The 22,657-nt window shown below is 36.2% G+C and overlaps 1 protein-coding gene across 2 annotated transcripts in view; it reads left to right on the top strand.

Moving 5' to 3' along the window:
- Positions 1–368: 368 nt before the first annotated feature.
- SLC6A14 (solute carrier family 6 member 14) overlaps positions 369–22,657 on the top strand; it is a 29,839-nt gene continuing 7,550 nt past the window's right edge. The window contains exons 1-9 of one of the 2 annotated variants that reach the window (XM_081565769.1): positions 369–785; positions 1,707–1,872; positions 4,804–4,935; positions 6,334–6,498; positions 7,339–7,477; positions 8,932–9,064; positions 13,611–13,751; positions 19,377–19,605; positions 21,361–21,486. In XM_081565769.1, coding sequence (XP_081421895.1) covers positions 738–785; positions 1,707–1,872; positions 4,804–4,935; positions 6,334–6,498; positions 7,339–7,477; positions 8,932–9,064; positions 13,611–13,751; positions 19,377–19,605; positions 21,361–21,486 — 1,279 coding nt within the window. In that variant the 5' untranslated portion in view covers positions 369–737. The remainder of the gene's footprint in view (positions 786–1,706; positions 1,873–4,803; positions 4,936–6,333; positions 6,499–7,338; positions 7,478–8,931; positions 9,065–13,610; positions 13,752–19,376; positions 19,606–21,360; positions 21,487–22,657) is intronic. The other variant, XM_081565770.1, reaches the window with a different exon arrangement.

Below are 22,657 nucleotides of genomic sequence, written 5' to 3'. Positions count from 1 at the left end.
CTACACAAAGCATTCCCTGTAAAGGGCAACATTGTCCTGAAGGCTGAGAAAGGTGCTTGAGACAGAGGCTCAAAGTTGCTCTTTTCATGCAGAGCCAGCTGAGTAACCTTATCTCAACTGGCTGCTTTTCAAGGTGCCCAGTTCAGGAGCTTTCTCCTCTGGGAGCAGTGTTTGCCCCAGGGGATCAAGTGCTTTCTAGTGAAGGGCAAAACTTTGGGAAATCCCAGAGCCCAGGACAGTACAGTCTGTTCAGGAGAATCTTGGGGAACGGAATGAACCACACAGACCATGTCCTTCTCTGCCTCAGGCACTGGAAGAGATCAGCACTTGGCCCCAGGACAGAGACCAGACTGAGAGGTTACAAGGAAGTAGAGAACCCGAGAAAGGAGGAGAGACTGCAAAGACAGCTGCCAGGCTCTGAGTCAAAGGCTGTCAGTCACCTAGGCTCCGAATGCTCCTCCGCTCCCTCACAGCCCAGCCCTTTCCCGGGCCGGGGCAAGGGATTGCTACATGCCGGCTTACCTGGGGAAAAACCGGAGCCTCACTTTAGTCCCTTCCGGTAATTGACACGACACGGCAACCAGGCGGGGGAGGAGGGAGCTTCCCTCCATAAATGGTCCCACCCCTGGGCAAGGTGGCTCACTCTGGCAGCTAGTGACGGGGGAGTGTGCATCCGTCACCAGTAAAGCTCGGCCAGACTGAGAGACAGGCGGAGCAGCCCAGGGAGCCAGTGAACCATGGACAAGTTGAAGTGTCTGAGCTTCTTCAAGTGCAGAAGGAAGGAGGTAGGAGTCTGAGCTGGGGACCTGTGGAGGGTTTGGGAAGGGAAAACTTAAGGAGAGGCAAATCTCAGCTTTTGCTCTCTTTGGCTATTCGTTTACCACATTTCTGTTCAACTGCCTTCAAGTGTGGCCGAGATGTCCCCATAGAGGAGAGGAAACAGGACAGCTCTTACTCTGGTAGCTAGAAGACTTACGGTTGCACATCTTCTGCCTTGGGTGTGCCCACCACCTTCTGTGTTCTATCCCTCTCTGGACTGTATCCATAGGTTGGAGGGAAATAAGAAAATGACTTGACCTGAGGGAACCCTTCCCTCTTCTCTGAAGTGGAGAGAGTGCTGTACCACCTGATGGGACATGAGAATTTGTCTGAATATTATTTTGTGGCTTTCAGAAAAGCACTGATTTTACTCTCCAAGATATGGAGAGGAACTCAGACTTCCCTGACAGCTCCAAACATCAAAACTATCAGCCAGTATGAAAAAGAGTCTATGACTTTTTTAAAGCAGAAACTGTATTTGAAGCTTTTTTCAAAGAGCTCCTCCAGTTTCACGAGTGTTGATTTTATCTAATTCATCTTTAAGACTTTTGTACTTGAAGTTTTATTTGCCCATCTTCATTTGCCTTTTATACTGAGTGCCACATGTAACCTTTTCACTAAAATTTGGATGACATAACCCAAAGAACTAGTAAAAATATCCACCTACAGAGTTTTTTTCATTTTAAAAGCAGCCATGCACAGAGGTGTCACTAGCTTTGGAAGACGTTCTCTTTGGCTATGGTTTTCAGGGTTTGTTTCTCTCTGTCTCTGTCTGCCTGTCTCTGTATGTCTTTCTCTCTCTCACTGTCACTCTATGAATTTTTGAAATTATGCTTCTGTGTAATTTTTAATAGAAAAATAAGCTGTTGATATTTTTCTTTTTCTAGAATGCTGAGGTTGCACCCAAGAATCTTCATGTTAATGAAAATGATGAGAATCAGGAGCGTGGTAACTGGTCCAAAAAATCAGATTATCTTTTATCTATGATTGGATATGCAGTGGGACTGGGGAATGTGTGGCGATTCCCCTATTTGACCTACAACAATGGCGGAGGTACTACCCCCCCCCAATTTATTTCCCTTTCAGTTTTAAGGGAGGTGCTCTATGGCCTCTGATGATATTTTAAGACCTAAGGAAAGGTTAGTGGGAGGATGGGAAATGAGCATACTGCATTTTATTATTAGACCACGGTTTTCTAGCTCAAGTTGGAAAGCTGGCTTCATAAGATCTTCAGGTATAAACTTGATAAAAGTTGTATATTTAGCACTTCTGATTTCTCATTTGAAATCCCATGCAATCTTCATATGACTTACTCTTCTTAATTTATACATGTTCCTATGATAATGTGTTCAGACTCAAGTTGTATTTTGCCTAATTTATTGCTGAATCTAAGCAAAAGGCAGGGAATTCTCATTCTAATAAGAAACTCAAATAAATCATTTGCTTAAATAAAATAAGGCATTACATTTTGGAAACTTAAGTGTGGAAAGAACTGATTAAAAAGTAATTAAAGGTTTTGTACTTTAAGCTACAATATCAGTTACATATACTCCAAATTGGATTGACCAGGTAGAAGATCCTTCTAAAATGCAATAGAATTTAATTCAAGGCTAGGTGTTTAATTTCTGTAAAACAATATGGTTTATACCTCATAGATCACTAAGGAAGACTCAATTAGAACAAGGAGAAAAAAATAACTCTGAAGTGACACCCAAAAGGAAACAGAATGAATTGCACAATCCTCTAGTAATGTTGAAACAACTTTTCACTTACACCATATTTATTTACTTATAATCACAAGTCCTATTAGACATATAGAGGTGACATTCCCTTATATTTCAAAATTGGATACCAGTGAAACTATGCCACTGTGATTATTTTTCTTGGTACAATAGGATTTTGTGTGGTGATATTTCAATCTTACATTCCTTATTAATTGGTTATATTAAAATATTCATATTGCCCTTCAGAGATTTAAGAAAGGAGCTCTGTTTATCAAACACTTTAAGTGTTGGTGCCATAAATTACCCTATCTAGAGCCAACATTGTGTAATCATGAGTTTAGTATACATTTGAGCTTGAAGATGAGTCAAGAATCATATGTCCTAAGGTCAGTGTAGTAGAGAAAAGCATTCAGGTTCCTTTCTAGCCCCTTATGTTCAGGTTTAAATTAAGAAATACCCTGGGAGTTGATGTCATAAAGGGCCAGTACTTACTACAGATTTCTAGGAACTATATCAAACTAGGTTTAAGATAGAATTTTTAAACTTAGCTGAAACAAAATGGCATTATTTTATCGTATGCTATTACCTCTCTCACCATTTTCTCTAAAAATTAGCATATCATATTGGCTCTCATTTTTAAAGATCACATCATTTGAGTAGTGGATGATCTAGTCTCTCTCAATTGCTTCTTTCTCTTTTTTGCCCAAGGGTAGAAGAGGAACATGAAATTTAAATTTGTCAAATGTTAATGGATTAGATTAAAACTTATGGTCAGGCTTAAAAGACTGTTGCTAAAATCTGGAATCATTTTTATCTTTAGATGCTTTTTAACACTATAAGAAAGAGAAGTATCAGACTACCTTAGGGTTTAAGTCAGCAGTAGTAACAATTTGACCACTACTTTGTATTGATAATCTACCAGTTATGGTTGTTGTTAATAATGAAATAATATAATGGGTGAAAAGCCATAGATAACACTGAGGAAAATTGTTTTTTGTATATGTCTAAAAACCTGTTTACACTGGGCTAGCAAAACATTGCATATTGTGTTTCAAACAGATATTTTGTATTACTTTTTCTTCATATTTACCATTGGTAGGAATTAAACTTCTATTAGTCATAGTAATGATGGTATGTACGTTGCAACATCTGTAAAAACATATTTGTCCCTATGTTCTGGTGACTAGTGACTTGTATGTGACAAGTATTTTATTGTCTTATTTTTAGTAAAATATATTTTTAGGGTTAGAAAAAAATGTAATCCCCAGGTATGATGTTACAGTATCATAATGGGAAAACTATATGAAGAAAAAATGTACATAATCCAACCCAAAGTCTATTTTACTCACTTATCTCTACATTTTCTTATTAAACATTGTTAATTTAAGACCTCTAGAATACTTAAACAATAAATTTAATATTCTGTCCCTGCTTCTACCAAAAATCTGGTCAAAGTTTTAATGAATTGTATGCCCTAAAAGTAGACAGGATAAATGTAAAACAATAAAAGGTTTAAAAAAAAACAAAAATGGGACTGAATAATCTAAATGTAGGAGAATTAGTCCTTATGAAATTGAATGTTGATTCTGAATGCATCTCAAGGGCTCAAGATTCTTCTACCAAAAATAATGTTTCTTATTAACATTGAGTGAAGACACATGACTATTTGGAGAATAATGAACTTAACTGCACTAGCTTCCACTTTGAACCACATTTAACATTTAAACCCTAAGTCTTAAAAGCAGATTGTGTTTTTTTTTTAAGGAGAGGAGGGAAACTAGCTTTGAACATATACTGTGTGCCTGCCCATTTTGTGAAGTGTTTTCACATAGGCTCTGTGATTAAACCCTTACCACAAACTGATGAGTTGGCATTGATCTTCCCATTTATGAGGAACCCAAGATTGAGAGGTTAGATAAACTGCCCCAGGTCACATAACTAGTACATGATGAAACCAGGATATAAACCTAGGTCTATTTGTCTCCAAAGCCTATGATCATTCAATTTCTTTGAACTGCTTTTATGAGTTATTGTTTTTAATAATCACAACAACCTTATTAGGTAATACGAGCATCCCCATTTCATGGATGAGGAATCCAAGGTTTAGAGAATCAACTACTTTCTCACAGATTTGAAGCCCAGACTCAGATCTCTCTGACTCCACTATATCAGAGTGCTTTCAAAATTTTGTGTTGGTTGTCAAAGTGCCATCAAGATTTGGGCATATAATAGTACTTTGGTTCTTTTTTGCCTTTTCTAGGTGCCTTCTTGATACCATATGCGATTATGCTAGCCCTGGCTGGTTTACCTTTGTTCTTCTTAGAGTGCTCCGTGGGACAATTTTCTAGCTTAGGTCCGGTTTCAGTTTGGAGGATTCTTCCATTATTTCAAGGTTGGTATTAAAATGTTTTCTTTATTGTGCTTATTGGTTTGTTCCTGCATATAGCTGTCCTCACTGCGTGGATGAAAGCATTTAACATTTGGACATTATGGTCCAGGTGGTAAAGAATCTTCCTGCAATGCAGGAAACGTGGGTTTGATCCCTGAGCCAGGAAGATCGTCTGGAGGAGGAAATGGCACCCACTCCAGTATTCTTGCCTGGGAAATCCATGGACAGAGGAGCCTGGTGGGCTGCAGTCCATGGGGTCACAAAGAGTCGGGCATGACTGAGCGACTAACTTTCAAAGGCAGAGACATACATTGTTTTTCTATTTGCCACCATCAAATTTAGAAATCAAATGTTAATATGTATTTTTCTTTATCCTGGGCTGTATATATGGTAGGGGTTAAGCAGGATATGAGGAAGTTGTTATTATTTTCGTAGTTACACCTTTTGAATTCTCTTGGCAAACAGTCTTGTGCGTTAACTTTATGGCTCTGGCTTTTCTTCTACTTCGTATGCGGTCTCTCTCTTCTTGCTTTTGCATATCTTTTACAATGCCTCATTCAGAAAAGTTGAAGGGCAGGTCACTCTTTTTCTCTTGGATGATCCTAATGGAATAGACACTGGGAACGTTTTTTTGAAAATGCTTTGATTGTTATTAAACATCAAACAGCCTTTCTGTTTGAAGATTATATATCATTTTTGCTATGTGCTAGCTGCTGAAAGCTACTTGTAAAAGTTTCAATGTAACATCAAAAATACATTTATAGTGAGGTGAAGAGACTATCATGCTGGAATATTAAGGAAGCTACCTCAAAAGTTAGTCTTAACATAGGAGTTATATTCAGTATGCTAAGCTGCATTTTGAAACTAGAGAGTTAAAGAAATTTCAGAAGTTTAAATTCAGATAATTACCAATTTACTGAATTTTCTTTACACACACTTGTAGAAATGCTGTACATTTTCTTCTTAGGACATTCGTTCAGAGGCTTTATCTTCTATTTGTCAAAATGTTGGTTTATAGATGAAGATGGGAGTATTGGTCAGTGAATCGATAGGATATGAGCTTTGAATAGTTTTTTTTTTTAATAGTACCCACTCTGACAAAAATTTACAGACTTAATGAGTAATGAACATCGTTTTTCCTTATGTGAATTCAGTGGCTTAATATAGATCTTTAATCTTAGCACCTTTTCCTGATCAACTCAAAATCTGTCTCAAAAAGTCAATCATCAAAATAATTTTGAGAAGCTATTCAGACAGCAGTACTGTCTCCCACCCCTCCAATAAAGAGGAAACATTGAAACAGTTTTCTCAGTTTAAAATAGATTTTGTGGAAATTGAGAATGCAGCTGTATGAATTAGCAAAAGAAATTTCACTTGTTTTTTTATTGTTCTCTTTTCCAGGTGTGGGGGTTACAATGGTCCTGATAAACCTTTTTGTGACAATCTATTATAATGTCATAATTGCCTATAGTCTTTACTACCTGTTTGCTTCTTTTCAACGTGAACTACCATGGTCAAAATGTTTCATCAGTTGGGCTGATGGAAACTGTAGCAGATCACCTTTTGGTAAAATTCATTTATTTATTGTTAACTCTGAATCATTTATTCTTTTATATTTTCTAACAAGATTAAAGGCCTAAATCATTTCCTAACAAATTTAGGTTCAACTTTAAGTGAGCCACAGGTTACTGATGAAATCAGAATAAATCATGTATAACCTGAAAGTTGATTAATGCAATATGTTAATTTCTGAGGGCAGCCAGTAAAGCTAAATCATTACTTGGAATACTTCTTGCAGACCTAGGTTGTGGGTAGCAGACAAGGAAGAAAATGGGAAAGTGATAGGAGAGAAAATCACTGTTTATGATACATAGTAGTGTTCAGGAGATGGTGAGTATTGCTAGTCTTTGAAATAATGTAGCATCGGTATTGTAGACTATTACCACTGGGATTGGCTGTGTATATTGGAGAATAAATTGATACAGATTTAACACTTCTTAGGAATTTAAAGGTGTCATTTATCTATATAGGTTAAATAAGTCCACATATGAAAATTTCCCTAGAGTACTAAATCCCAATTGAAATGACTATTACTCTACAGCTGTTGTTACTGTAAATATACTGTAAACATAATATACTGTAAATATAAAAATATACTGTAAATATAAAAATACATACTGTTTAAAAGGGCAGATATTTTCATACTCACCCTCAGTTTAGTAGTAGAGAAAATTTAAGTTGCTGAGTGTGCATGGCTTATTCCATTTGTAAGATTTCTACTCCACATTCACTAAACAACAATTTAGACAGTACCTTAAGTATTTCACCATTAAAACTTTATTTCCAGAAAAGTACTCTTCTAAAACTAAGTACATGTCTGTGTATTCTTTTTTTTCTAATTTTTAGTGACACATTGTAATGTGAATGTAAGCACAAATGAAATCATCCAAGCGAATAAAAGCTGGGTAGATGCCAGCAATCATACCTGCATCAATGGAAGTGAAGTTTATCAGACAGGGCAGCTTCCCAGTGAACAGTATTGGAAGTGAGTACAGTACATTATCTACATCTTAAGCAGATGCTATTAAAATTTTTTATAAATAACAATAAAATATTGATCAGCTCTTAACTCATATAAGACCAAATTATACTTCATTTGACTCAAATGTTTATCCTGTGTAAATAGTAGTAGCCTGCAAAATTAGCCCATAGCTAATAGATTGTTATTCATAAGTTAGTTATTAAATGGGCACAAGGTCGTCAGTGATGATTTATATAGTGCTTATTAGCTATAAGTTAGGGCATTGCTTTGAAGAAAAATATACAATTTTTAGACTATAATGAGCAAGTTTTAATGATAAACAGTTGGGTGATGAATAATACTAGGGGCAGAATTGCTATTTAAGGCTGAAATTCTTCATTATTCATTTTGTTTATAGTTGTCATTATATGATAAAATAGATGTTTGTGGTTATATTTGATTTTATTAATTTTAAATGATCTCTCTTTAATCTCCTTACTATATACTTGCCCTTTACCCTTATATAACTTCTTTGACTATTGCTGTAAAGAAGTCTTCCTCATCTCCATGTTACTTTTCTGTGTGACCCTTTTAAAATTTGGCCCCTGAAATGTTCTAAACATCAAGCTAAGAAGTAAAATCCTATATCTGTATATGTCCCTAGTGGAAATCATGGAATTTTACAGAAAGGCTTTGAAAAAGGTATAAATAATGGGACCATTTAGCTTTGATAATAACAACAAGTATGATGAATTAGAGCTTCCCTGGATCAGGTGGTAAAGAATCTGCCTGCAATGTGGGAGACCTGGGTTCGATCCCTGGGTTGGAAAGATAACCTGGAGAAAGGAATGGCAACCCACTCCAGTATTCTTGCCTGGAAAATCGCATGAACAGAGGAACCTGATGGGCTACAGTCCATGGGGTTGCAAAGAGTCGGACATGACCGATTGACTAACACTATGATGAATACGAACATATTTAATACAATTTAAAATGTAAAAAAATAAATAAATTAAATAAAATAAAATGTCTTCTCTGTCATTTTAACTTGAGGAAAAAAAAAATACCATAATGAGTAAAATAATCTGATGTAAGGTTAATTTTTTTCCATAGAGGAGCTTTGAAATACTAGGGGAAAACCAGAGCTAAAGGAAGGAGTGGATCTTTTATTCTAGGATTTGAAACTTTGGATTGGCTGCAGTTAACCAGAAAGTTCTGAGCCTGACTTTTCACTAAATTATGTTTGCCCCTCCATACAACTGTATCAGTAAAAGGCTCATCTGACATTGACATCATATTAACATTAATAAACAAGAATTAATATTAGTATTAATATGTTGTATTAATATTAATAAATATGAATTAGTGTGAATATTAGTAAAATACTCATGAAGCTTCCCCTGTATGAAAGATATTACAAAATTCAATGTATTAAGATGAATGATTGTGTGTTAATCAGAGGACATCTGTGTTTTCAGTAAAGTGGCACTCCAACGGTCAAGTGGACTGGATGAGACTGGAGTCATTGTTTGGTATTTAGCACTTTGTCTTCTTCTGGCTTGGCTCATAGTCGGAGCAGCACTATTTAAAGGAATAAAATCTTCTGGAAAGGTAACTCAGAAAACACCTTAGACAGTGATGTTACTGTTTTCCAATTTCATTGCAGTTCAATGCCAAGTAGTATGAAATGCATATTTTTTTCTATCATGAGATCCTTCGAATGTGTGAAAAGCTTTCTAAGTAGGCAGCCTCACTCTAAGAAAATACATAAAACACTGCTATTATTAAAAATAAAACAAGGGAAAATTAGTACTAGATGTGTGTAATTTCTCTAAACTTGGACCCGTCTAGCTGATACAGCACTCTGAGGCTTGGGAGTATATTTTTAAATTTTCCATCCTATTATAAAGAAGCATCTTGAGTGAAATTATATGTTACAACTTTTGGTTTGGAAAGTCTCAGTTCACTTCAGTCTCTCAGTCATATCTGACTCTTTGCGACCCCATGAATTGCAGCACACCAGGCCTCCCTGTCCATCACCAACTCCTGGAGCCCACTCAAACCCATGTCCATTGAGTTGAAGGCCATCCAACTATCTCATCCTCTGTCGTCCCCTTCTCCTCCTGCCTTCAATCCTTCCCACCATCAGGGTCTTTTAAAATGAGTCAGCTCTTCGCATCAGGTGGCCAAAGTATTGGAGTTTCAGCTTCAACATCAGTCCTACCAATGAACACCCAGGACTGATCTCCTTTAGGATGGACTGGTTGGATCTCCTTGCAGTCCAAGGGACTCTCAAGAGTCTTCTCCAACACCACAGTTCAAAAGCATCAATTCTGCGGCACTCAGCTTTCTTCACCGTCCAACTCTCACATCCATACATGACTACTGGAAAAACCATAGCCTTGACTAGACGGACCTTTGTTGGCAAAGTAATGTCTCTGCTTTTTAATATGCTGTCTAGGTTGGTCATAACTTTCCTTCCAAGGAATAAGCGTCTTTTAATTTCATGGCTGCAATCACCATCTGCAGTGATTTTGGAGCCCAGAAAAATAAAGTCAGCCACTGTTTTCACTGTTTCCCCATCTATTTGCCATGAAGTGTTGGGACCAGATGCCATGATCTTAGTTTTCTGAATGCTGAGCTTTAAGCCAGCTTTTTCACTCTCCTCTTTCACTTTCATCAAGAGGCTCTTTAGTTCCTCTTCACTTTCTGCCATAAGGGTGGTGTCATCTGCATATCTGAGGTTATTGATATGTCTCCCGGCAATCTTGATTCCAGCTTGTGGTTCCTCCAGCCCAGCGTTTCTCATGATGTACTCTGCATATAAGTTAAATAAGCAGGGTGACAATATACAGCCTTGATGTACTCCTTTTCCTATTTGGAACCAGTCTGTTGTTCCATGTCCAGTTCTAACTGTTGCTTCCTGATCCGCATACAGGTTTCTCAAGAGGCAGGTCAGGTGCTCTGGTATTCCCATCTCTTTCAAAATTTTCCACAGTTTATTGTGATCCACACAGTCAAAGGCTTTGGCATAGTCAATAAAGCAGAAATAGATGTTTTTCTGGAATTCTCTTGCTTTTCTGATGATCCAGCGGATGTTGGCAATTTGATCTCTAGAGCCTCTGCCTTTTCTAAAACCAGCTTGAACATCTGGAAGTTCACGGTTCACGTATTGCTGAAACCTGGCTTGGATAATTTTGAGCATTACTTTACTAGTGTGTGAGATGAGTGCAATTGTGCGGTAGTTTGAGCATTCTTTTGCTTTGCCTTTCTTTGGGATTGTAATGAAAACTGGCCTTTTCCAGTCCTGTGGCCACTGCTGAGTTTTCCAGATTTGCTGGCATATCGAGTGCAGCACTTTCACAGCGTCATCTTTCAGGATTTGAAATAGCTCAACTGGAATTCCATCACCTCCACTAGCTTTGTTCATAGTGATGCTTCCTAAGGCCCACTTGACTTCACATTCCAGGATGTCTGGCTCTAGGTGAGTAATCACACCATCTTGATTATCTGGGTCGTGAAGATCTTTTTTGTACAGTTCTTCTGTGTATTCTTGCCACCTCTTCTTAATATCTTCTGCTTGGAAAGTCTAGATCCCTGTTATATATGTTATATAGGGTAATAGTGTCAGGATTCCCATTATTACATTGTTGGAGTAAGAAGGAAAAAAATAAAGCTATACAAGCGTTCTCTTAAAGCTTGCCAAAATTGACTCAGAACCCTCTCTCAGAGGAAAGTCCTCTTCTGAAAAACATTTCCCATGTCATTGTTTTATTTTTAAACTTTCACAAAGCACTGTGGCAATATCAGAGAACAACCTGAAATTTTCTCTGTGAGCAGCTGTACAATACACAGAAAAATAAACATATTGTATTTGTAACTACCAGACTGAAATTTCCTTAAGGACAGAGAACAAGAATAACTATGGATACTATCTTTGTGTTCCTGGTACAACATCTAGCACAGTTACTGTTACATTGTAATGAGACATACTGTTACATCACAAAAATACTGGGAACATCACAAAGTCAGTGGAAATTTTCCAAAACAATTTGCGACTGCACATTTTTGAAACCCTTGGTTCCTTTTTGATGTTAATATTGAAAAATCCACGAAAATAGATTTACCCAGGCAATTATTTTTTTACTGGTCTCGGGATGGTTTGTTTAAATTGTCTCCTTGGGCATATTACCAAACATAGGACATCTATGGAGCAAAGAAATTATCCACATTAATGAAAAGCTAGCCTCAAAGGCAGTCTGCTCATCTGGAACCATGTGTTATCTAGGACACAAGCAGTTCACATGTATATATGTGTGCTCTCAAACACTCTTCATGGTAGCTTTAAGGATAATAATATCAAGTGTCCAGTACTCACTTTAAAAACTTTCACAGGATTTGGACAACTACCAGGAGATTTTCTTTCTTCTTTGGGATTGAGCATAGACTAACTACTTCAGTTAAAAGTTTACTTTTTAAACTACTTTAAAATCATTTTCTTTCCCACCTTAATGCACTAATTTACCAAGAGGTGATTTTCACTCCTATCAGACATTTGTTCTTTAGTCACCAAGTCACGTCTGACTTTTCATGACCCCATGGACTTCAACACGCCAGGTTTCCCTGTTCTTCACTATCTCCCAGAGTTTGTTCAAACTCATGTCCATTGAGTCAGTGATGCCATCCACCATCTTATCCTCTGTTGCCCGCTTTACCTCCTCCCCTCAATCTTTCCCAGCATCAGGGTCTTTTCCAATGAGTTGGCTTTTTGCATCAGGTGACCAAAGTATTGGAGCTTCAGCTTCAGTATCAGTACTTCCAATGAACATTCAGGGTTGATTTCCTTTAGGATTGACTGGTTTGATCTCCTTGCTGACCAAGGGACTCTCAAGAGTCTTCTCTAGCACCACAATTCAAAATCATCAGTTCTTCATGCTCAGCCTTCTTTATGGTTCAACTCTCACATCCGTACATGACTACTGGAAAAACCATAGCTTTGACTATGCAGACCTTTGTTGGCAAAGTGACATCTCTGCTTTTGAATACGCTGTCTAGGTTTGTCATAGCTTTTCTTCCAAAGAGCAAACATCTTTTAATTTCATGGCTGCAGGAACCATCCACAGTGATTTTGGAGCCCAAGATGATAAAATCTGCCACTGTTTCCACTTTTCTCCCATCTATTTGCCATGAAGTGATGGGACTGGATGCCATGATCTTCATTATTTAAATGTTGAGTTTTAAGTCAGCTTTTTCACACTCCTCTTTCACTTTCATCAAGAGGCTCTTCAGTTCCTCTTCACTTTCTGCCATTAGAATGGTATCATCTGCATATCTGAGGTTGTTGATATTTCTTTAGGCAATCTTGATTCCAGCCTGTACTTCATCCAGCCTGGCATTTTGCATGATGTACTCTGCATAGAAGTTAAATAAGCAGAGTGACAATATATAGCCTTGACGTACTCCTTTCCCAATTTTGAACCAGTTTGTTGTTCCATGTCTCGTTCTATTGCTTCTTTATCTGCATACCTGTTTATCAGGAAGCAGGTAATTCTAGTATACCATCTCTTTAAGAGTTTTCCACAATTTATTGTGATCCACACAGTCAAAGGCTTTAGTGTAGTCAGTGATTTCCTTGCTTTTACTATCATGCAATAGATGTTGACAATTTTTTTCTGGTTCCTCTGCCTTTTCTAAATCGAGCTTGTACATCTGGAAGTTCTTGGTTCATGTACTGTCGAAGGATAGCTTGAAGGATTTTTAACATTACCTTGCTAGTATGTGAAATGAACACATCTGTATGGTAGTTTGTACTTCTAGATGTACAAACTGGATTTGGAAAAAGCAGAGGAACCAGAGATGAAATTACCAACATTTATTAGGATACATTTAGGAAAGCACTCCATCTGGATTTCAAATAATCACTGCTGATACAGTGTTTATTTACAACATAAACCTGGGAAACATTGCCACATCCGAGTGTTTTGAAAGTAGATCATTCGAAGAGTGGTAAAAACAGAAAGAGGAAATTATGCCAAATTTGGTATTAGTATTATCAGACGTTAATAACCTAAACATTTCAACTGGCTAGTAACTTTGTTTGTATACAATTATATACCATGAGTTTTTTAAAAAAATAACTTTTGGTTGTTCTTGGTAGGTGGTGTATTTTACAGCTCTTTTCCCCTATGTTGTCCTACTCATCCTGGTGATTCGAGGGGCAACTCTGGAAGGTGCAGCAAAAGGCATTTCATATTATATTGGAGCACAGTCAAATTTTGCAAAACTTAAGGACGCTGCGGTAAGACAATTCAGATTTCACATTATCTAAGGAGGTAAACCTTAAAAGTCAATACTGAAAATCTTTGATTACCTAGTGTTGTAATGTAATAGCTTGTAAAAGAATATGGAGTTAAAGTTATTAATGTTTCTGTCCACTAGGATGCCTGATTTTAAGTGTTTAACAAGATACTAATGCTATCTTATTGGAAGTGAGACAGTCATTTTTAGCAACAGGATTTTCAAAGTCATTTTATTCAAACTGATCCTATTTGACCAAAAGGATTTGGGGCTTATTAATCTGAAAAAGCACATTTCATGCATGAATACCCACAAATTGATGACCAGGGCTTCCCAGGTGGTGCTGCCCACCAATACAGGAGACACAAGAGACGCAAGTTCGATCCCTGGGTTGGTAAGATCCTTTGGAGAAGGGCATGGCAACCCACTCCAGTATTCTTGCCTGAAGAATCCCATGGACAGAGGAGCCTGGTGGGCTACAGTCCATGAGGTTGCAAAGAGTCAGACACACTCAAGTGACTTAGCATGCATGTGACTTATCAGATAAACGCAGAGTAGATTTAAAGATTACAGTTGATGGTTTAATGGTCTAGTATAAACTTTGTCTTCAAAAGTTAATATTTTGAAGTTAAAACACAAATTTAAAATGAAAGATTCCATAAACAAAACTGTTACTTGTATATAAGACACATAAATATGTGCTATGAATATGAATTGGTAACCTCTTTTAATATTGGTCTGTCTTCAGATAATGTCTATGTGTATCATATGTACATAAAATCTTTTACAATTTTAACTGCAGAGGGAATTGCCAGTAAGTGTATTCCATTGACTTTCCTTCTATTGATACAGCTTAATAACACTTTCACTTTTTTAGTAGTCATGTCACATTCTTAGAACACATTAAGCTTCTGGTCAGGCAAAATCCCACAATATTTTATTAAAATCAAGAAACACTATAATATCATATTAGTAGTATTAGCCAAAATGGATATTAGTTTTAAGTTTGCTATGGTATTCTTTGTGGAACTCATGCTACCTTTCAGCAGTTGCTATGTTCTAAATACTCACAATATGGATATTTAATTATTTTATGTAGAATGTTTCTGATAACCAAGTCAAATTTATCAATTTTTAGTCATGGAAATCCATCCTTTACCTTTTTGAAAATTGAGAGGTCAGTCTCCAGCCTTTGGTTACCTTCTGTGTGTCCAAATCATTTTCACTCAGTAGTAATCACAAAAAAATCACTCTGAATAATTGATCTAAATTGATCACTCTAAATCATTTTAGAACTATGAACTTTTATTGTTATGTGTTGGAGATTAACATACTTTGATGTATCCAAAGGCCACTGCTTATTACTTCATTTTTGTTGGGCCTCATATTTTTTAACCTTGTTAATCTCTTCCCAACTAGAAGACAATTTTTCATGATGGATAAGAAACAGATAAAATGGAAGTCTGGATTCATCATCTTCTCTCTGTTAGGTTATTAAACAAGATAAAATATGTTAATATACTTTGAAATGGTAAACTGTTATATAAATGAGCACACAAGTATTTTAATTATTGCTGTTATATAATACTAAATTATTGTAGAATGCAGCATTTTTCCTAAGAAATGGACCCTCCATTTTCTTTAAACCTCATAACTTTGAGCACAGTGGAAAAGCTCCTTTGATATTCCTCTAAGTGGCTTTTAAAGCCTCAGATCACCTAGGGTTTATAGCTCCATGAGACTATTCTGAAATTTTTATGTGACTATTTTATATTGGTCTGTGGTTTGGTGTCTCTATTATCTTTAAAACATCAGAGCTAAGCCTAAAGCTCTGTATGAAACATACAATTTAATTCTCCTACCTCCCCACCCCAACAAAAACACTACCCTCACCCCTTCTTTGGGTTTGCTGGCAATGAAAATTTTTTCTTAGATGTTTTTTATTCCTCTCCAATCTATATTCTAAGCATGCAATCACAAGTATGTATTTTTCCTTTTCTTTAAATATTTGAACTCTATTGATATCTCTAGGAGAGTAGAGAACCATACAAATGGATAGCTAGAGGGGTCTCCAGTGATTGTTTTACTAACTCCCTCATTTTACAGTGATAAAAGTTGAGACCCAGGAAGATTCACATTTAGTTAAATTTACATAGCCTGTTTGTGCATCTTGAATTAAGCTTTCTTAATCCCTAAACTTGGAGAAGGAAATGGCAACCCACTCCAGTATTCTTGCCTGGAGAATCCCAGGGACAGAGAAGCCTGGTGGGCTACCGTCTGTGGGGTCGCATAGAGTTGGACATGACTGAAGTGACTTAGCAGCAGCAGCAATCCCTAAACTAATAGTCTTCTATATAGCCATGAGATGGGTAGGTATAGAGATGATAAGTATGTTTGGAACTGGGCAGCCTAGTTACATCATTCATGGTATGTATAGCATTCTTACACAACCGAGACCTGCCACACCACCTCCAGACCCCTTCACCCCACTCACATATGTATGCATCATGTATCAAGTCAAAGCAGCTGAGAGACTAACATAAGCATGTTGTTCATCTCTTAATATTGGGTTGGCCAAAAAGTTCATTTGGGTTGGCCAACCTGATATGTACAACTGGCTAAGAAATGAGTGCATCTTATTTCTCACATGATTTTCTTATCTTATTGTTGTTGTTGTTTAGTCACTAAGTCATGTCTGACTCTGTGTGACCCCATAGACTGTAGCCCTCCAGGTTCTTCTGTCCATGGGATTTCCCAGGCAAGAATATTGGAGTGGGTTGCCATTTCCTTCTCCAGGGGATCTTCCCAACCCAGGGATCGAACCTGAGTCTCTTGCGTATCCTGCACTGGCAGGCAGATTCTTTACTGCTGAATCACCACTTAAATATAACCAATTGTTAAATGTATAAGTGAAATAACCATGATCTAGCTGTCTATCTATGCATCTATCTACCCATCTATTTATCCATCCATTTTACTTTCTACTGGCTTCCTGCCATTATAAAAGCAATTATAGTATCAGTTCAGTTGCTCAGTCGTGTCCGACTCTTTCTGACCCCATGAATCACAGCACGCTAGGCCTCCCTGTCCATCACCAACTCCCGGAGTTTACCCAAACCCATGTCCATCAAGTCAGTGATGTCATCCAACCATCTCATCCTCTGTCGTCCCCTTCTGCTCCTGCCCCCAATCCTTCCCAGCATTAGGGTATTTTCCATTGAGTCAACTCTTCGCATGAGGTGGCCAAAGTACTGGAGTTTCAGCTTCAGCATCATTCCTTCCCATGAACGCCCAGGACTGATCTCCCTTAGGATGGACTGGTTGGATCTCCTTGCAGTCCAAGGGACTCTCAAGAGTCTTCTCCAACACCACAGTTCAAAAGCATCAATTCTTCATATAGTATAATAATCATCTAATATCAAGCTGTACTCTGAAGACCTAGTAAATATTTATTTACTCCTAACAACTTTATTTCTATTGAAATTGGAAATAGATTACATACCTTTCAAGGAGAAAATTATTTTTAACTTCCACAAATGAAACTGAGTATCAGTTTTTATTTCTTTTCCATAAAAACATAATAGCTATCATTGAATAGCCTATTAATTGCTTTGCATATGTTATCTCATTTAATTCTCACATCATTCTTAGGACACATAGTTATTACTACTATTATTATCATCATCATCTCCATTTTACAGACGATGAAACAGGCTTGAAGATGTTAAGTAAATGAAATTCAATGAAAGTGAGTGGTATTGGATTTAGACTTTATTCTTTTTGATTCCAGAGCTAGAACTGTTAAGTTACCATGTTACACAGCCTGCCTTCCACTGACCAATCATATTTTCAGATGGACTAAAAATACACTTTTGCCTACATATATGCCAGCCCTATTATTTGAAGTCTCCATAATTAGATTTTTCTTCAGAGTAATGTTGTATCTATAGAATTTCACTATTAAGATGGATTTACCTAGGTTGGTTTCTAAGACTAATTATTGCCCTTTAGCAAAGACATAGGAGGGGTAAATTGTGAAAGGGGGAAAGATAAAGGGGTTGAATTAGATGAAGAAGGTGAGCACTGCTTAAAGAGATGAGGCCAGCTACATGGGGCTCTAATCAAAACATGGAATGAGGGAACTGGATGATTGAAGGGATGTCTAAATGTATCATCATTCTTTAAAAACTCCCTATTACTATCCTTGTTAAGAATATGTTTTTATTGTCCCCAAGTTGATATGTGGAGTAAACAGAATTCCAATCAAATTCCCAGTACAGTTTCCATGGAACCTGAAAATTTATTCTAAAACTTATGCAAAAAAGCAAGGTGTTTCTTAAGAAATGAGGAAAACTTGTCCTACCAGATGTGAAATGGTATTATAATGCTAATGGTATTAAAATAATGTGTTTGCATAAGTATAGACATACAGACCCATGGAACAGAACAGTAATCTCAAAAACAGATTCGTGAACGTATGGAACTTGATATGTGGCAGAGGTGGGGATACAGATCAATGGGAAAGGGATGGACTATCCAATTGATACAATTGATATCCAAATAATATAACAGATAATATCAATTATCGTCAATTGATATTTCATTTAGAAAACAATGTATTTGGATTTCTAATTTAATATGCATTAAATTCAATTTCAGGTGAATTAAACTTAAGGATATAAGCAAAACTAAGTCTTTTAGAAGAAAATATAGGATAGTAGCTTTATGACCTTGGGCTAAGGATTCTTTTTTTCAGTCAGAAATCAAGGACAATACGTAAAAGCAAAGATAGATACCTTCAGCTACATTAAAACAAAAATCTTTGGTTCATCAAAGGACACAATGTTAAGAGAGGGGGAAAAAGCCACAAATTGGGAGAAAAAATTAACACATATAACAGATAAAGGATTAGAATCTGACTACATAAAGAATTCCTAGAGATCAAATAAGACAAATAACCCAAACAAAACATTGGCAAAATATATGAACAGGAATTTCACAGAAAAAAAAAACAACTATAGAATATAAACAAATAAAAACATGCTAAGCCTTATAAATTATTTAAGGTTATCAACACTCTCATTTCACAGCCATTAGCTTGGACAGCATTCAAAATTCTGACTGATGTTGGCAAGGATGTGGGGGAGTGAGAACTCTCATACCATCTGGTGGGAGTGCAAACTGATACAACCACTTCAGAGAATAATTTGGCAATATTTAGTTGAATTGAAATTTCCTATGGTTCAAATTGATAATGGATAAATCTCATATACTACTGAATGGAAAAACCAGGTTGTATTAGTTTACATGCATTCAGGTAACTTTTCTGTAAACTCAAAAACATGGAAGGCTAAATGCCATATTGTTTAGGATAGTAAAAATATGAAGAAAACCAGAGAAATGATAAACACAGAAGTCAGGATAGCAGTTACCACTGAAGTTGGAAGTGTGATATGATCAGGAAGGAGCACAGGGAGGCTTTAATAGCCTAGCAACATTTTATTTCTTAAGCTCAGTAGTGGGTATTTAGGTGTTTGTCTTGTTTTTATGTTATTCACTTGTATATATGAAATATTTTATACAAATGAAAAATTAAGAGTGTCTGTTTTTAAATATTATTTTATAGGTTTGGAAAGATGCTGCCACACAGATATTTTATTCTCTGTCAGTTGCCTGGGGTGGTTTGGTTGCCTTATCATCTTACAATAAGTTCAATAACAACTGCTACTCAGATGCCATTGTAGTTTGTGTGACAAATTGCCTTACTAGTGTGTTTGCTGGATTTGCTATTTTTTCTATATTGGGACACATGGCTCATATATCTGGAAAGGAAGTCACACAAGTTGTAAAATCAGGTATGTAATGCTATATATAGTTTCTATATAGCTCATTTAAGAAACGCTGGTATACTTTATAGCAATTAAAGCACTCAAGATTTAGGGTATTGAGTTTTCTTTCTCATTTCATCTTAAATAACTTGGTTGTTTTAATCATATAATAATTCTTAGATGATCTGAGAAACAAGACTATATTACAAACAATTGCTTAAAGTTTTTTCCAAATTTTGTTTAGTGCTTAATATGAACTACTTACTGCACAATTGCAAGTATTAGGCATCATGCTATGCACTTTACATTCACTATCTTCATTTGCGTGTACGTATATAAATACACATACATATATATACATTTGTGTATTAATATATATATGAATATGTGTGAGAAACTATATATGAAAATTAATCCATGTACAATTACACTATTAGATCTGAATTTTTAAAATGTACAAATGTCATATAGATTGAAACCCAACTGACTTTGAGTATACAGCTGTGTCCAGCTTTAAAGGAATCTGATTAATGAACGTCTTAACTTTAAAGACATTAACTAGAGATGCTTAATTATCTGGCTTGGTGGCTCAGACAGGAAAGAATCCACCTGCAATGCAAGAGACCCAGGTTTGATCCCTGGGTGGGGAAGATCCTCTGAAAGGGACTGGCTACCCACTCCAGTATTCTTGCCCGGAGAATTCCATGGATGGAGGAGCCTGGCAGGCTATAGTCCATGGGGTCGCAAAGACACAGCTGAGCGACTAACACTTTCACTTTTGAAGACTCTTAGGAACAGAAGTCTAGGGTTCTTTTAAGTCAGTTTTTCTTACTAAATTTCTATTTACTGTTAGTATCATTCAGTGGAGAGATTGATGAATGAGAATAGAATATTGGGACTAGAAAGGACTTTGGAGATCATGTAGTGTCCAGCTCCTCATTTACAGAGGATGGGACTGAGCATAGAAATGTTATGTCTTGCAGAAGATCAAATAATTAGGAAGTGATAGAGCCTAGGCTAGAAGCGAATTCTTCTGAAGCCTAGGTCAGTCCCCTGGGAGGTTGGAGAAACTTAAAATACTTAAACTAAGTATCATATAATATGATTTTAAAAATGTTAACAAATGTCTCTAAAGGCAACATACATCAAATAGAAAATAAGATTCAATTTATAGTTTTATTACATACAATCTTGCAGGTGTCCATATAATAATTTAAATGGTACTAAAATTATACCTATTATCTTGTAATAACCTATAATGGAGTATAATGTGCAAAAATACAGAATCACTATGTTGTATACCAAAACTAACAGAATATTGCTGTAATCAATTATACTTCAATAAAAAAATAAGTTGGCACTACACAGCTGCGAAATGTATAGTGAAAAAAATAAATGACACTACATATTGTGATATTGGGTGAACACTGGAAAGAGAGTTGACTGGAGTTTAAGACAGTTGCTCTTCATTAATTAAAAAAAATAAGATCAGCTAAACATCAGTGATGTAGTTAAGATTTCTTATGTGAGAAATGCACCATTTACAAAATTTATCTCACTAGCTTAATTTACAACACATGCTTATATTATCATATTATAGAACAACCTACATAAACACTTTTAAAGAATGATAGTGAAACAGTTGCTAAAGAAAGTATATTGTCCATTGGGTTGCCAAATTGAGATTTTTCTAGTATCTTACTTTGAAAAATGTTCAAATATGTGAATTTATTTAATTTTCTTTCACTTAATTTACATTAAAATTCCATTCATGTTTCCTAGGTTTTGACTTGGCATTCATTGCCTATCCAGAAGCTTTAGCTCAACTCCCCGGTGGACCATTTTGGTCCGTATTATTTTTTTTCATGCTTTTGACTTTGGGTCTTGACTCTCAGTTCGCTTCCATTGGTAAGTAATACTCCCAATGTTAACATATCCCTCTCATATTTTACTCTACTTCAAAACATCATTTTCTTACCCTTGTTGCCTAGCTTTTACTCTCAGAATGATCTTTCTGAAAATTCTTTTTAACTTAAATTTTAAATAAGGAAAAATACAACATACTCGTGTATCAGACACTCAACAGGAACAGACATTAATATTTTGTTTGCTTCAGACATTTTTTAGAAAAATAAACTGTTACAGATAAATTTGAAGTCCCTTATGTTTCTCTGCCTAATACAATTCACATTTCTTTCTTCCTAGAAAGCAACTGTCACCATGGATTATGTATGTTATTTGTGTACATTTTATATGTATCCATAAATAAGATAAAATTTTTAAATTTCACATAAATGTGAAGTTTCATAGCATACATACCATTCTGACAGTTGCTTTTTATATGTATTATGAATCCATGTTTATACACAGACATGTGTTAGTTGCTCAGTCATGTCTGACTCTTTGCTACTCTTTGTGCATGGACTTAGCCTGCCAGGCTCCTCTGTCCATAGAATTCTCCAGGCAAGAATATTGGAGTGGGTAGCCATTCACTTCTCCAGGGGCTCTTCCCGACGCAGGGATTGAACCCGAGTCTCCTGCATTGCAGGCAGATTCTTTACCATCTGAGTCACCAAGTTAATTCACAATCTGTTACCATAATTATGGGCATTTGGATTATTTCCAATTTTTTAAATTATTTTATTTTAATTGGAGGCTAATTACAATATTGTAGTGGTTACATGCACTGCTGCAGTAATTATTCTTATATATGGTTCTCTTTACACATAGGAATTTTCCCTAGGGTACACAACTAAAAATTCTGAAGCAGTTTTTGTCATATCACACTGTTACATAAAACATTTTAATAACTTATAGGATAAAGTCCAGCCTCCTCCAGTTGACTTTCAAAGCCCTCCAAAAATTTCAAACATGTTTCTTAATCCTTTACTCATATATCCTTATACTTTTAGCCAGTACCCTGTTTCACGAACATATTTACTTCTTAAACCTAGAAGGCCTTTCTGTCTCCATGTGAATTCACCTTATTTAAAAGTTCTACTAAAATTCTTCCTTCCCTATAACCCTCTTTCAAACTTCTTCAGCCCTCAGGAAACTATTACCTTATAATTACTACCAA

Source organism: Giraffa tippelskirchi, chromosome X, assembly GCF_054371585.1.
Source record: "Giraffa tippelskirchi isolate mGirTip1 chromosome X, T2T-mGirTip1v1.2.pri, whole genome shotgun sequence".
NCBI classification, from domain to species: Eukaryota; Metazoa; Chordata; class Mammalia; order Artiodactyla; family Giraffidae; genus Giraffa; species Giraffa tippelskirchi.
The sequence above is the reverse complement of the archived record's forward strand: the minus strand, read 5'-3'. Positions and strand labels throughout refer to the sequence as shown.